At 37.1% G+C, this 16,622-nt stretch overlaps 1 protein-coding gene across 2 annotated transcripts in view; it reads right to left on the bottom strand.

The window, feature by feature from the left end:
• Nucleotides 1-338: 338 nt before the first annotated feature.
• The window catches only part of rad18 (RAD18 E3 ubiquitin protein ligase), a 51,891-nt gene continuing 35,607 nt past the window's right edge, over nt 339-16,622 (bottom strand). The window contains exons 13-14 of one of the 2 annotated variants that reach the window (XM_060867969.1): nt 12,494-12,540; nt 339-557 (exon numbers count right to left, since the gene is read on the bottom strand). In XM_060867969.1, the coding sequence (XP_060723952.1) occupies nt 12,516-12,540 (25 nt within the window). In that variant the 3' untranslated portion in view covers nt 339-557; nt 12,494-12,515. The remainder of the gene's footprint in view (nt 558-12,493; nt 12,541-16,622) is intronic. The other variant, XM_060867971.1, reaches the window with a different exon arrangement.

Below are 16,622 nucleotides of genomic sequence, written 5' to 3'. Positions count from 1 at the left end.
GGGAATAGACAATGGTCTTATAATTAAGCAAACAGTAAGAAGAGGCCCAGGGAAAGATATAATTGGATATATGCCAAACAGTACAAGCATCCAGTCTGGGTGAATTATGCCTCTATCAGATGTTTAAACTTAGTGTTGTAGTGTGTAAAGGCTGAATTCAGTAAGCTGGCTATGATGTACAAATTATTTATCTAAATGGATTGGTGCATTTAGGAAAGCTAATATGATCATGATCAATAATAATTGATCATTTAAATAAACAATACATTAGCATCAACAGCCATAATAAGTAAGCCATCATAAGTAATTATTTAATAATCATGAGTACTAATTCACTGGGACAGAGCAGACATTTAAAAAAAAAATAATAAATAGATTTTATTGTTCAAAATCTATGCATAATTCCCCTCAAAGAAAACAGACAATTGTGTGTAAAGGTATAAAAGAACTATACAATGTTATTTTTAAATTAAGTCCAGGTGTCACGCTGGGTCTGTCGCAATAAAGGAGTCATCTCTCAGGAGCCTGCGGCACTTCTTCGACCACTCTATGGAACTCTGTGGAAAGAAAATCAGAGTGTTGACCTGTCTGGCCCAGCAGTAATACCCAGCTCTACTGAGCAGGAGGAGACATAATCAAAGAGAAATGAGTGTTAAAAAAAAGAAAGAAACTTTAAGACTTGAAAAGCCAGAAGTAAACTGCATATTGAAATAAGTTAGTGGTTCCCATGAGTCCTTTCATTACACTGCTATGATCAATCTGGATGGTTTTCTCAGTGAAAGCCCATCAATCAGCTCTACACAGTGCAAGTGACAGTACTAGACCAGAGGACCAGATTTTACTTTATCTCTATTTAAAGTCGATTCAAAAGCAGCACAATGGGGCAGATGGTACTGTTGCTGCCTCACAGCTCCAAGGCCCCCGTTCCGTCCTGACCTCAGTTAACTGTCTGTGAATAATCTTCCCCATGTTTCCTCAGACCTGACTATAAAGGGTCCCAATGGGTATGAATGTGTGGGCAAGGTGTCATGTGAAGGGCCGGTGCATCTCTAAACTCTAGGGTGTGTTTCTGGGATGAGAACTGACATTGTTCTCATCCCAGAACATTGACCCTATGCTAGAGAGGTCCATCAAAAAAATTAATTAACTTTATATGCATAAATGTACTGTAGTTACATCTCCTCAGTACAGAAGCCCTAAGAGGACATGCAGTAATATATTTTTTCTTCCTTTGTTTTCTCACGATCATGACTTAATTTCCTTGTGATCTCAACATGACAAAAAAATTTAGATCTTTCTTATGATGTAATTGTATCGTGAGAAAATCTCACGTATTCTGAATGTTTTTGGTGATGGTGTATGCGCTCTCTCTCGCTCTCTCTCTCTATATATAAGACTGATTAAACAAGATTACACAACTCTCTAGTAATTAAAGAACAAAAAAAAAGCAAGCAAAAGCTGCATCAGTACAGACGATAATGCACTGAACCATACAAGATATTCAAGTTTGATTTCAGCATAATAAGAGGATTACTGTGTGTGTTAAGTAATGTGTTCTGACATGGTATTATATACAGGGTCTTACATTCCTCTAGCAGTTCATCTGCAGTCTGTTCATCGTTTTTCACCCTTCAGCTTTTTCTCGGCTCAAAAGCTTCTCCGAGTGCTCGCTGAAACACTGAGCCAAATCACACGGCGGTCTTAAGAAAACTTTTCGAAATTAATTAACACTACGACTAAGCAGCTTCAAGGTCAATAATTCACCTTCATCATTTCCTGCAATCATTTCAAGCAAGACAAGTCTAAGAGGTGTGATTAGAAAGGAAGTGGGATTGGAAGCGAGCAGGAGGCAGTGAAGTGAAGAAAACCTGCAAGAAGGTAATTTCAGGAGAGTTCAGTACACAGAAGCTGTAGGAGAGCGCAGACTGTGAGGAGCTACACTGCACCCATGTATGATTTGAAGCAGAATTAACCACTGCGATCCAACATCAGCTTTACTAATGGATTCTGGGGAGTCTAGCAATGCATGCAACTCCACTTGATAACTCTTTGCTTTAGATGAGATGGAAGGACTTGCCAGGGCTGCCACAGCCTCAGCACTCAAGTGTTTGAAGTGAGGCTCCTGTCTCTAATAATCTGGGTGGATCAAGGCCAGCTGTGAGTTATGTCTACTTCTGGTCCTTTTTCTGAGGTTTGATTGTGTCTGGCATATGTTAAAGCCTAATTTCCTCACCTTATGCATTTCAGCTCAGATGTTTAACACACTGTGTAACCTTGAGCAATGACTTTCCTTCACGTCTGTTTTTAAAATACACTTCACATTCAATCAGCAGACAGAGAGACACACAAGGACAAAAAACTCTAGAGATTCACCTTCAAATGCACTCAACAACAATCGTTGGAGTACGGAGCGTCTGTGATAAATAATAAATAAATAAAAATGTTTTCAGTATCAATTTTCATGGTTGTCTGTGAGAACTCATTTGGAAGATGTTTTATCATCCACAGTGCTTGCTCGTATTTGGATGTGATATATACTGTATATATATATATATCGTCACTGTCGGGCGGAAACCTCGTATGTCCAAATTTTGTCAATTTCATATTTTTTCACATATCGATGCTATTGGTCAGTCCCCACGTGGGTCTGTTATTTTTACAAGTTATTAACCAATCTAAAGTCTTGAAAATAGTTTGAGCGCAAATCTCATAACTCCTTTGGACACTTCAACTGTCCACCTCTTCCTCACTCCGCAGGAGAGCTTCGCGCCATATTTCTCCTCAAGAAGAGTCGCAACGAATCAACACGTCTTCTGAGGTAAATGTCTTCAAAACACTGGGCTCAAAGAAAAAAAAATCTTGACCCCCGCTAGTTCTGTTGCTCGTCTGAGGACAGGAATTTAGCGCAAGACAATCCACTGCAACGCGGACTAAACCCTGTGCACTGCAGATAAGGTACGGCTTTTTTTAATTTCCTGAAAAATAACGGTTTTGGAGATACGAGGATTCCGCATGACAGCGACGATATATAATAAAAAAAAAATAAATAAAAAAAAACTATTGACACTGCCACCAATATTACCATGCTGGAGTAACTGATTACAGGTGAAGGAGATGAACTATGTAACATTTACTGTAACTTCTATAATGCTTAGAATTCTTTAAACTTTTGCTTTACGTAGCAAATCAATAGCTGTATTTTCCCATGCATTAAAAAGGAAAACAAGAAAGCAAAACAATCCTTTTTTCTCACAAATTAGTGGGAACCCAAGTTTCCTGAATTTAGCTCTAACTTGTCATTTAAGCAGCTGAACAGATATTTTACAGTATGACGGTAAAATTTTTGACAGTAAAACACCAAATCTTAGATGCTCAAAATCTGATTATAAAGCAAACAAATAAAACCGTGAATGCACTTGCGACCATTCACAGAAATGACTGGGAATAATCTGCATAAAAGCAGTTCAGCACGTCTGACTGACAAACATCATACAGTATATAGTTACACAACAACTACATAAGAATCTTATTTTCTTATCTAAAAAACTTTTCTGTATCTTTCAAATGACATTGGCTTACACCACTGAAAAAACAGGTCAAGAAATGATGCATGTTAGCCAACGTTGGCTCACTTTACAACTAAAAAGATGCCTCAGACACAGCCGAGCTCAGTACACTCATTCTCTATCAACTGTTTATTCAAATTTATACAATTTTTTGTTTATGGTTGATATCATGAACCTGTTGAAGATTTGGTTTCGAATATTAAAAAGTGAATTTATTTAATTTTATACAGACAAAAACATCGTCTCTGTGTTTTGCGTTCCAAAGGAATCAAACTGTCTGTACAATCGTTATTCAATCAAATTTTGTTCATGTTTTCTTAGCAGCAAACAATCACAATCATCATCTTTAATCAAATATTTATATACAATGTATTAATATAATCTAATGAAAGAGAGAGAGAAGTGTAGTTCCAGGAGGAGATATATTTTAAAGAACATTTATTTTAGAACAAGATTACACCAAGCATTTAAAAATGTATGTAATGAAACCATCAATTTTATATATATATTTTTAAATAAATGTGTCTGTTAAAACATGAATGAGTAACCTGGGATGCTCTGGGGAAGAGTTTAAAAAATTATAGGGAGAATATAATATAAAACCTGACATTTTTAGATCCTACCACCAAGATTCTGAACTGCCGAGCACAAACAAATGAAGCAGCAGAACACTGCTGTAATAAAAAAAACACATGGAAAAGGGGATGCTGGTCATATAGAAAGACAGCAGCGATCGTCTTGCTAGCTGCACATGGACAACAAGCTGCATGGTAAAGGTCACTAAAACCCACAGTGTGAAGGTGACATCTCTGTACGACACACTCAGACTTATTACAGCAGCTTTACAGCAGGAAAGCGAAAGGGCCTCACGCATGGTTTCATCACTCTAGGAATGGCTGAAGCTTCTCTCAAAGCTGCTCCTCAGGGGGAAGCATGCAGCCCGACTATTGATCAAAGTCACCAAGCAGGACATGGAGGACAACGTGACCGTTTGGAATATCATAATAATACTTCACCCTGTCTGGAGAATTATCTGTGAAGAATTTTTAACAAATTAGCCAAGTCAAATATTTTTCCAATCCGTTCATAACTAGTGGAACTAATCAATTTGGGACATCTGAAATGAGGCGTCTGTGGGCAGTGAGAGATGGCGTGCCAAGGACTTTTCTCCATGGCTGTGCTGGAAGAATTAAGGAGACTGAAAATCTAGAGACAAGCAGAAATGGAGCAAGTCCTTGGATTGTGTATTCCAGGCCATTTATCAGATAGAAACAAACAGAATGGAGCATACTGAATTCTTGTAAACCACCACAATGAAAGAAGAGTCTAATGAGAAATGTGTATTTAGAAAATGAAACAAAATTATTGTTTGCATTCTGTTACCAGTGAAGGCTTTTAAAAGGACACACTAAATATATAATTTAAGGAGAAAATTTGCAGTGATTAATTAATATGCTAGTTCAATAACAGCAGCTAGCTAACGTTAGCTTCAGTTTAACACGTGCTGGTTTATGTGATTGCCAGCTTCCTTCATATCCACCTTGTGTGTAATGTGGTATCTATCTATAGCAGCGATGGATCAGTGCCAGCTGAGAGAGTTTGGACATCGGGATCAGATTGGAAAAAGAAGATCTTCAGCTTAACGATGCCCAATACTGATGTGATCTGTTGTTACCAAAAAACTTTGGCAGGCTGAGTGGAGAAAAGGGAGACGACAACAATCACTAGTGTATGTTGATGGAAATGAAGGCTAATAATTATTGTTTATTATTATTTATATTAATATATTATGTATTATTACTATTATTACTATCATTATAATTATTATGATGTTACGAAAACACTGCTTGGCATAAGCCATGCTTAATACTTTCTAGCAGCTTCTCTCTTTTTTGTTGTTCACCAAAGGAAACACAGTCATGCATTCATGGGTTTTTTTGGCACACAAGACAGAGAGCTTCTTCTGCCATGTGAATTTTAATCAGTACTGGGTTTTAGCGGTGTCCCTTATCAACACAGCAAGGGGTCAAACACTGTAAACTTTACAGCTGAACCCTGAATGTTTCCACAACTTTCACATCAATTTCCAAACCAAATAGGTAGGTCCATGGATTTTACAAACACACACAAAGTACGGCCATAATGAAATCTGAATTTCTGCTTGTGGAAAATAATTAGGAGTTAATGTGATTGTGATTATGGCTGAGGTCAAATACAAGAATGATGAAGCTCCACACACACACACACACGTTTTCATCCTCCATCACCTTTCCCAGCTCTTACCAGACTGACAGCGCTTCAATTAACAGCTGTGTCAGAGGGTTTATGACACAAGCTGAAAGTTGCAGATAAGGTTTCTCAGTGAAGAAAAACTCACACAGGTGAAATCTTACCCAGAATGTGGCACTAGGCATTCGCGTCATACTCCCAGAGCGAAAGGAAAACAAATAATATAGCAGGGGTTCAGTGACAGCAATGGTTAAATTACCCTTTAGACTAATCTGAGATGGAGCAGGGAACGATTCACAAACACAACGGTGAAGTCACTGTGAAGACAAATCCATTATCAAAACACAACACAATGCTAAAACCATTTTAATTCTGTCAATAATGTCAATAAATCTAGCGTTTAACACAAATCTATAACTGAACTCCTGAGATCTTTAGACACGTCTTTCTTCTCGCACTCCCAACTACACATCATGAATGAGCTCAAGCTCTAGTTTCTGTTTTTAAATTATGAATCTTCCTCTCATCACTCATCACTCTATTATAAGCAAAGGGACCATTTGTGCTCCTATAGTTTGACCCGAGGTCACATGATGACACATTCTAGAGAAAACTGAGTCAATCATGCAGTAACGAATCAAAACGAACATTAATTAACAATGTCATTTGTGGTCAGGCTGAAGAATAAAATATATATAAATAATGGGCATGTATAACAGTGATGACTAAAACCACCAGTTAATGTTTAGAGGTCCTAAATGTTAATAGCTTTAACCTCCTTTTCTTTTGAATAATTTACTAGGGCCAAATTCAGAGTACAGATTGACATTTTAGAAATGACATGGAGCAACTCAGAACTTTTAGGCTGCAAGATTTTATTTGACTATAGGCCACTTGCTATAAATCACGAAGGCTGATAAAGCATATAGGATTTACTAAGTATAATATGCTGTATATCAAAACGCAATACAGAACAAAAAAGGTGAACAAACTAAGGACAGATACAAGTTATGCAATATGCTAAATATATAGTAAATGTAGCAGAGATAGTGAACAACTGTTTATACTTGACTAAGGGCAATAGTGGCTCAGCAGGTAGAGCTCTGGGTTCAAGCCACAGCACCACCAAGCTGCCACTATTGTACCTCTCTCTGCTCCAGGGGTTGGGTATCAGAGCACACCCTGTGCTCTAACGCTAACTGGGATATATATAATAAGAAGAATTTCACTGCCCTGTAATGTATATGTGACAAAAAGAGCAAGACTGCAAGAAGTTTAACTGAATATGCTGGTGATTATATTGTCATTATAAACTGTCCACTTAACACAGGTTTTATGAATATTTTAGAATTTCACATTTTGGAGCTTAGAGTTGTGCTTTGTTTGCAGTGTCTTGTTTAAACTCCTACCAGTGGAGACACATGTAATTTACTTTCTGTCGCACAACGTGTCTTAGCACAAATCTGTGGAAACTCTGATGTATCTCCAAAAAAAAAATAACAGAAATTGCTTAATTTTGCGTTAATCTTAAAAATTGTAAAACACTGGAGAGACTGATTAACTATTACATATTAATACATTTAGGTGAAAACGATCATTTGTTCATGTACTAGTTTTCTAAGTAAACAAGCTAGCTAACATGAGAGCAAGCTGAACGATGCCTGATAGTCATTATCACGAGTGTAATATTTCATGAAATTGTATCTCCGATCTTCACTGTTTCACTTGGCGTCACAATTGGAAATTCATCAGCAGCCTTTAGCATATTTATTAAAAAAAATACAAACAACGGTTATTATTCTTTTTGCTTTCTTTCATATAATTTCCGCCAAAAACCACTCCTGCATGTTAAAATTCTTACGAATTTCATGGCAGATTGGCCGGATAAGTCTTACAACATTACCAGTAATACTAAATAAATGATGGACACATGAGCTAGATCTGCTGCAAAGTCCAAAAAGAACTGAGATGCTGCTCAAGATTTAGATTTGAGGTCCCTCTTTGCTCTAGTTGTAACAGTCTTAAAAACCGCTTGCCTAATTTAATAACTTTAGAGAAGGCAAATTTAATAAGCTAAACGAACTGTGATTGATATGTAGAGGGGAGCAGGATTTCCACCAGAACAGGACATTACCAGGAAGAACAGTACTTGTGAAGGGCAGAATAGAGTAGAATAGAGTAGGATCTCTTAAGAGGACTATTACAACCTGCTTGTAAATAAGTGATAAAGTTAGAATTTGACCTGTTGTGTATATTTTGATAGATGAGCTCTTAAGATTCAAGGAAATCTGAGGCAGAGCAAAGAAAATGAATGAAATGTTTGTATCCTTTAAAACTGAACACCTGCAATCACTCCAAGTGCATTATTATTAGGTCTTCTGTCTATCGTAGCTTCTTCATCTGTAAACTAAAGGCTCAAAGATTTTCATCCTTACTCACATTCTAGACCATTCTTAATAATTTTCCTGCCTGCTGTAGTCTGTTCCTCTTTATCTCTCCCTAAAATCGAGCTACTCATGCTGATTGTGTATCTAGGCTATATATAAAATGATAGAGATCTCATCATTCTGTATTGTCTTTGAATCTCTATGAAGAAAACGTCCCCAACATCCTACCCGTTATATCAAGGAGTCCTTGACCTCGGCTCATGAAACCATTTTAACAAACTATTGTTGCTTTATTTTTTGAATACACTGTAGCACTGTACTGTGAATTTACAGGTCATTTCTAAGAGCTTTTTAAAGGTGAAGAGGGAGAAGAAATGCATTGAAATATGATCGTGAGTTAATAAGATGCTACAGATTAGATTGTGTAGGGATCGTTTTGCTGACCAATCATATTTGTATGGTGGCCGAGGAGTGCAAAACAAATTAACAAATCCGAAAACTCTAACAAATCAGACAACCCGGAAACGGTAGGTATCGTTTTTGAATGGAAACTTACCGATCATTGGACAAGACACCTGTCACTCAAGATATACAGGTATGGAATCTTATTTGTAATGTGTTCTCCGTTTAAATATAAGAAAATAACAGAATTAATCCACAGTAATCCATTCCATCCATCCATTCCAACTTTTCCCTGCGGCAGACTGTTGAACTTCATGTATACCTTGAGTGACAGGTGTCTTGTCCAATCACAAACTATACCAACCTCTTCCGGGTTGTCTGAATTGTCGTTGTGTTTTCGGATTTGTTAATGTGTTTCGTGCACCGATTCAGACACCCCGGAAGCGGTAGGTATAGTTTGTGAATGGAAACTTACCGATCATTGGACAAGACACCGGTCATTCAAGATATACAGGTGAATGAAAGGTGTCTCGTCCGATGATCAGTAAGTTTCCATTCACAAACTATAACAACCTCTTCCGGGTTGTCTGACTTGTCATTGTGTTTTCGGATTTGTTAATTTGTTTTCTGATTTGTTAATGTGTTTTCGCATTTGTTCATTTATTTTTGGATTTGTTAATGTGTTCTCGGATTTGTTCATTTGTTTTCAGATTTGTTCATTTGTTTTGCACTTCTCGGCCACCGTATATTTGAGATAACATCTATGACACAGTGCAGAAATGATAAATAATATATTTATCATTCTCTATATTTTGCTGCTATGGCATTTATAGATACGCTAACATATCCGACACAGAGCTGAAATGCCATAGGGGCTGAAATGATATTGAAATTTGGTGCTATGACATTTCTGCGCTGTGTCTGAGATGTTTACATTTACATTACATTTGTAACATACAGATGTTAGTGCATCTCTAATATACAGTGGGGAGAACAAGTGTTTGATACACTGCCGATTTTGCAGGTTTGCCCACTTAAAAAGCATGTAGAAGTCTGTAATTTATATCATAGGTACTCTTCAACTGTGAGTGACGAAATCTAAAACAAAAATGCAGAAAATCACATTGTATGATTTTTAAATAATTAATTTGCATTTTATTGCATGACATAAGTATTTGATCACCTACCAACCAGTAAGAATTCCGGCTCTTACAGACCATCTTTAAGAAGCCCTCCTGTTTCCACTCATTACCTGTATTAACTGCACCTCTTGAACTCATTACCTGTATAAAAGACACCTGTCCACACAGTCAATCAAACCATCAAAGCCATGAATGTAATCCCTACAGAATATAGTCTCAAATCTCTTAACATAGAGTTGAAGTGAAGGTTTATAATAGAAGAGTTTTAAAATGATTTATTTTTTTTAACTGGACAACCAATTACAGTCTGCAAAAGAATGTGCCATACCTCGTAACGGGTTTAGCCCTGCCTCCTCTCTAATATAAAAGTTGTTGTATTTTCCTTACTCAGAGTTGCTCTGAGATCAGTCCTGTATCACTCTTAAGCTAAGATTCCTAGTTAGCTAAATTAGGAGCTCTCAGAGAATTTTTTAATGGCCATTTCAAGTTGTAGACGTTTCTAGGTCTTGCAAATTCATGTGAGCTTCTCTCGCTGACCTAGAACGCAGATTAACTTTCACAAATGAGCTATTCTTATTCTGTGAAAAGGTCACTGATATCACAATGAGTCAGCTTGTCACTAGCAAAAAATTCAAATTTAAATTCAACTTATTTGTATAGCACTTTTAACAATTCCCATTGTCTCAAAGCAGCTTTACAGAAGTATGTTAACAGAAGAAATAAAAAAAGAAATAAATATATATTAACAATAAGAAGAGAAAATAAGGATAAAAATAAATAAATGAATATATACAATTAAAGTTTAAAATAAACTGTTAGCGCATTTGATAATGTACCTTAAGTATACTAATGTTTAATATACTTTTACTTTACCGTGATATGACCAATTATCAGCACACATGATAGTAGGTAGCTACATGCTAAGGCTACCTTTTTTCTGTGTTAATGATAAAATAACGTTATGTACTTTCTCGATTACGACCTCCATTTATACAAATTACATGGAGCTGCACGGACATGTTGGATTCGCCGCGTGTGGATGCCAATGTAGGTTCACAAAGCCATGAGCATTAACAGTAAAGCAACATCCGCCATTGCTGACGTTGTGTTTGTGTTTGCCGCTGCTGCACTAACGTTGCTGGGAAACGTGACACGTATACAGTGACATCAGACTCGGCTCTGTGACGGCTCTCTAGCTGGTGGAAAGGCAAAACGGTTCTTAGAAGGTTCGCCAGTGGAGCCAACTTTGAACCAGCACCAGCACTAGCTCTGAACCAGCACCCAGTTCTTTTCGGTGGAAAAGGGGTATAATGGGTAGAAGCTTTCACAGAATTCACCCATGTTTTCTGCACTTTTATAGCTACAAAACCTGCAGGGACATAATTCAAAGATTTGATTTTCCACTTCTAAAGCAAACGCAGCGAAATCCAGCCTAAAGCATCATATAACTCTTCTGCTATCAGACATGCAGTTACACTAAGTCCCAGACAGGAAAGTCAGACACGAATAGTATATTAAACATTCACACATGGACAAAACTGCTGATACCTTTCCATTAAAGAAAGAAAAACCCACAATAGTCTATGCACACCATGACACCAAACAGCACAGTGAATACTTATTACCCTTTAAATAGGAAGACTGACTGTTTACAAGTTTAAAGACACCTGTGATGCTAATTACAGGACACACTTTCTAGGCGTACCATCATTTTTGTCCAGTCCAGTTTCATTTTTTTTATTGCTTCTGTAGAATCACAATTCAAAAGCAATGTCTGATTTTCATTAGTCAATTTTTTTATTTATTATTACTCTTGTCAGTTTCAAGTTATTTCAGTAACCGTTGTGACCATTTTTCTTTAATGGAAGGGTACCAACAATTTAGTCCATGTGTGCATGATGTGAGATCATTATAGCTAAAAAAAAAAAAGCATTCAAAGAAAAGTTGTTAGTTGTTAAAGAAGAATTACTACAGCTACACAAAATCTTATACGCAATTGTTTCCTTTAGACTTTATTAAAGCTAATAATTATTTATCACTAATTATTTAATTGAAATCATGTGAGTTATGACTTGTTGAGACTCTGCATGAGTCAGTAGTTTAAAGTTACTGTTTTTGAGTTTATTGTCGAGTGCTTTTAGTACTTTGTACACTTCACCCAGACTCATTAATAACATTATAAGTAGCTTTGTTTTTGTATGTGGTCCAAAAAGTAGCTAAAGTAAGCAAGTGAATTAATAGTAAATTGTATACATTGTGTTTAGTCATAAAGTGAAACAATGGAAGATATTACACATTCTGTATTCCACATTATTAACGAATTCTAGTAAAATAAATGAATAATAATGTTTAAACACTGTAACGCACTGTAACACAGTCCAAAGGTATTATAGTGGAAAGTCTTGCACACACAGTACAAGGACAGTGAGAGTCTGAGATCAGTACCAGAGGTGGGAGTAAGTCACATGTGCAAGTCACAAGTAAGTCTCAGGTCATGAATGTCAAGTCAAAGTCAAGTCGAGTCTTTTTAAATATTTGTCAAGCAAGTCTCAAGTCTCAAATTTGCGACTTAAGTCTGACTCGAGTCAAGTCATATGACTCGAGTCCCCCATCTCTGATCAGTACCATGCATCTGTCAGAATCCATTTAAAAAGTTTCAGCATTAACTTGCTTGGATTTGTGCATAATTAGTTTATCATAATTTATCCCACTGTTTATTTTTAACAAGTGATAAATAAAATAAAAGTAGATTAGAAGAATAACTTACAGAGGTAGCTTCCTTATGGTCTTCAATTGAAAACATCACATATGGAACTACAAGACAAAACCAGAGAAATGTTTACTTGGCATTAATACAAAGTGGCGATTAAACAGTGAGACAGGGCATTGTGGCATAGCAGAACATCCGAGCAGCGATCACCAGCCCTGTTCCTTGAAATACACCCAGAAAACAGTTTCAAACTCTAATCCAGCTAAGCTGATCCAACTAATCAGGACCAGGGCTGAGGATCATTGCTACTGCTCGAGAAGGTACAAAAGGACAAGACCTCCATCACAGGCTTAAGCAGACCTCAAGTGACAACATGTAAGAGAGTAAATACATGTCAAATTGGTTTGGAATGAAGCTGCGTGCTTATTAAAATGTCTCAAGCGTTTGCTGGTTCTTCAAATTCTAAAGTATAGTAACAAAGAGAAGGCAGGAAGAGCCATTATTTGAGACGGAGGAAGATTAAAGAGCTGCCACAGCAGACAAAATTAGTCAATGATCGACTGCAGATGTGACCGTTTTCCTTTAGCACTTTCATCCATCACTGTTCAAGTGCTCAAGAGAAGCGTCTGTTTTCCACATTTAACTCACACGTAACACCTTAAAAAAAATAAAAAAAATTAAGATGAGGAAAAATATACGCAGCTGTGTTGAGGTACTTACAAGTAATACAACACTTGCAATGCAAAGGTTGCATAAACACAAGATCTCAACAATATAACAACTTTCGAATGTGGCACGCAGGGAATGAGAAGGGCTTGCCTAAAATCCAGGTCTCCATGTGCGATGATGACAATATTGTGTTGTGCACTAATGAAAAGCATACAAATAGAACAAAACCACTTTCCGGCCAGAACAAAGGGAGGAAATTGCAAAGCTGGAGGTGGAGTGTGAGTGGAGAGGCAATGCTGCTGGTGTAATGAAGAGACACCGCAAACAAAATTGAGGCAGGTGAAGGAAAATCGAAAGTCTTTGGCTTCCTATAAAGTTTAAAAGCTTGTACGTAATTTCATGCAGTCACTCCAAATGTAGAACTTGCTTCTCGGTCTATAGTTACTTCATCCTCAGTAATGTACAGTAAAATATTTTTATTAGTCACATTCTACTGCATTCTTAGTCTTTCTTTGGCCACATTTTCTCATCTTCCTAATCTCCTTAAGAAGGAATAAAAATCCCATACACAGTGTGTTAGAATTTTTTCCCCCAATGATTCTTTACTTCCATCAAAAATGAAACCTGTCACTTTGCTTAGTTGACTATAAAACTATTTTTTAAAGAGAGCAAGTGCAAGGTGAACTGCTGGCGATGATAGGAAGGCATCAGAACACACACTGCATCACAGTTTACACAGCACGTACAATAAGAACCTGAGCATCACAACTGCACCATGGAACAATAGAAGAGGGTTCACTCATCATAAATCATGATTTCTTTTGCACATTATGTGGAACTTATCTGGGGAGAAGATGGCACCAAGATGCACTAAGGCAAGCCAGTAGAAGCAGTGTTCCAGAATAGAATAGAAGAAGCCTGATTGTGCCACATTTACACAAATCACACAAAAGCACAGTGAAGGACTTTCTTCACATATCCCAAATTTGTAAGCTGGGGTCAGAGCACAGGGTCAACCATGATGCAGCGCCCCTGGATCAGAGAGCGTTAAAGGCCTTGCTCAAGGGCCCAACAGCGACAGCTTGGCAGTGCTGGATCTTGAACACTCGATCAACAATCCAGAGCCTTAACCACTTGAGCCACCAATTCTGTTCTGCTGGAAAACCTGTGGTGGCTACCTTGACCTGTACCACTTACCTAAACATTGTTGCAGACCATGTTCACCGCTTCACGGCAGCAGAATTTCCTAAAGGGCGCTGCCACACTTTCATGCTTTCCAAATCATTTCTTAACAATTTCAGCTAAGAGTTTAAGTTGTTGACTTGGCCTCTAAATTCCCCAGATCTCAATCTAATCAAGCAACTGTGGGATATGCTAGACAAAATAGTTCAATCCTTGAAGTCTCCAACTTAAGGGACTGCTGCTAATGTAGCACAACAGAGAGGTCTTCAGAGGCCTTGTGGTGTCCATGTCTTACAGGATTAGAGCTGTTTTGGTTCACAAGGATGACGTACACAATATTAGGCAGGTAGTATTAATAATATATACAAGTGAAAATATATATGAATGACTGCCTCACCAAGTCATAGTGGATAAAATGACTGTAACAGATCAGATAAATCGGTGACAAACTGCATCTATGATCAATTTACTTTTAGCAGTTTCACTCTTCATACACACCCACATTTAGGAAACATTTCACAACTCACTAGATTTATGTGTAATACTTTTTAAAAAGGAGCACAACACCAGCATGGGGAATTATCAAAAGAAAGTTGAGCTAAAATGGACCAAAGTTTTAAAAAATGTAATTAACTGTACACATATGTGTCATGACCTGAGCACCGCAATCATATCACATTTAAGTTGTCATCAGCATAACAATAAAAACTCTGTGCATGACAGCAAATTACATGACAAAAAGGTTACACATGAAGGAGAAACCCAAGAATAGATCCTGGGGAAATGCATTTGCTGATGAATACCTTGGAATTGTTTGTCTGTCTGTCAGATAAACACCAACATTTGCTTGTCTGAGAGAAGAAACTGAATCAAGAATAGGGCAGGTCTAGGGGTGCAAGTCTGCAAGGTCAACGTTGTCAAAACAGGACTCCATTTATAATACTCAGCTAGTTTCAGCACACAGATTACACAGCTCTAAGCAATTCACTCCTGCAATTACCTTCTCATGTTAGACGGACAGAGTGAAGAACCTACGATCAAATCAAGACATCCACAGTGCAGGTCTGGACCATGTGATTTCTGTGTGTGCACGGGGTGTGTGTGTGTGTGTGTGTGTGTGTACAATGTGTAGTGAAAGAGGAAAAATGAAATAAGTTTCACCCATCAACTAAAATAGTTGTACTTTACTTATAAAGACAACAAAGTAGTTTAAAACTATTAAAATGCAGCAATTATGTTAAACGCTGCTGTTTTTCATCTTCCTACAATGAGATGACTGTGTGATTCATTCTGAATGGCATAGAGAATTGCTCTGTCCATGGAATGCCCATGGGCTTTAGTCATGCCGCTTCCAACCGTACCAAAGATCACTCTCAAACATAATTCACTACAACTCACAGCTCTCATAGCTTATTGCACATTTTAAGGAAATCAGGATCCAGATAAACTTCCACCATCTTCTAATACACAGTTAAACCCGATGCCAAATGTCTTTCCATGTTCCAATGTATTCTCACTACATAGGGTTTGCATGATACTTTCATAAGCCTTCATCAAACTTGCTCTGCAGTGAGTACGTGTCTTACTGATCACATTCTACCATCCATAATGTTAATGAAGCTGACCTGGTTCTCATGTTTAACTATGCTAATTTCTTTAAAGTTTTGTTCTAAAATCAAAGCACAATAAAAAAAACAACAACGTACAAACGTTTCATTATTCAGAAGACAACGGTATAAAAAAGCAAACTGAATTATGCATGAGGAGATGAAGAGCTTTTTACTTTTAATTTAGCAAAGGCCAGAAAGTGACGTTCCACTGGAAGTAGCAACATCTGGAGGAGTTAAGAGAAACTTGAGTATCTGAATTCTCAAAGTTGCAGCACTGTTCAATAAGGATTGTTTAAGAAAGGACCCTGTTGGGATCAGTTCCAAAATGTAATATGCTGGGTAAAAGAATACATCCATATACATCTAAAAAAAAAACATTCAGTAAATCATTCCAGAGACATGGTGCTAATGGATGGATGGACAATCTGAAAATATCAAAAAAAAAATAAAATATATATATATATATATATATATATATATATATATATATATAAAAAACACGAATATGGGCAGTTTGAGAGGGTTTAAGATGGAGTCCAATGATGCCAATGCAAAGATCAGAATGAACACTAACAAGACATAATTTATATCTGTTATTGAAAAATGAAAAGAACTTCTGCTTTGTCAGTATTGAGTGTAAGCAAACTGGAACTCATCTAGATCATAATACTGAGGATAAAGTAAAGTAAGGGAGAGTTAGAACAGATCCAAACATCATCAGCATA

This window comes from Tachysurus vachellii, chromosome 4 (genome assembly GCF_030014155.1).
Source record: "Tachysurus vachellii isolate PV-2020 chromosome 4, HZAU_Pvac_v1, whole genome shotgun sequence".
Taxonomy (NCBI): domain Eukaryota; kingdom Metazoa; phylum Chordata; class Actinopteri; order Siluriformes; family Bagridae; genus Tachysurus; species Tachysurus vachellii.
The sequence above is the reverse complement of the archived record's forward strand: the minus strand, read 5'-3'. Positions and strand labels throughout refer to the sequence as shown.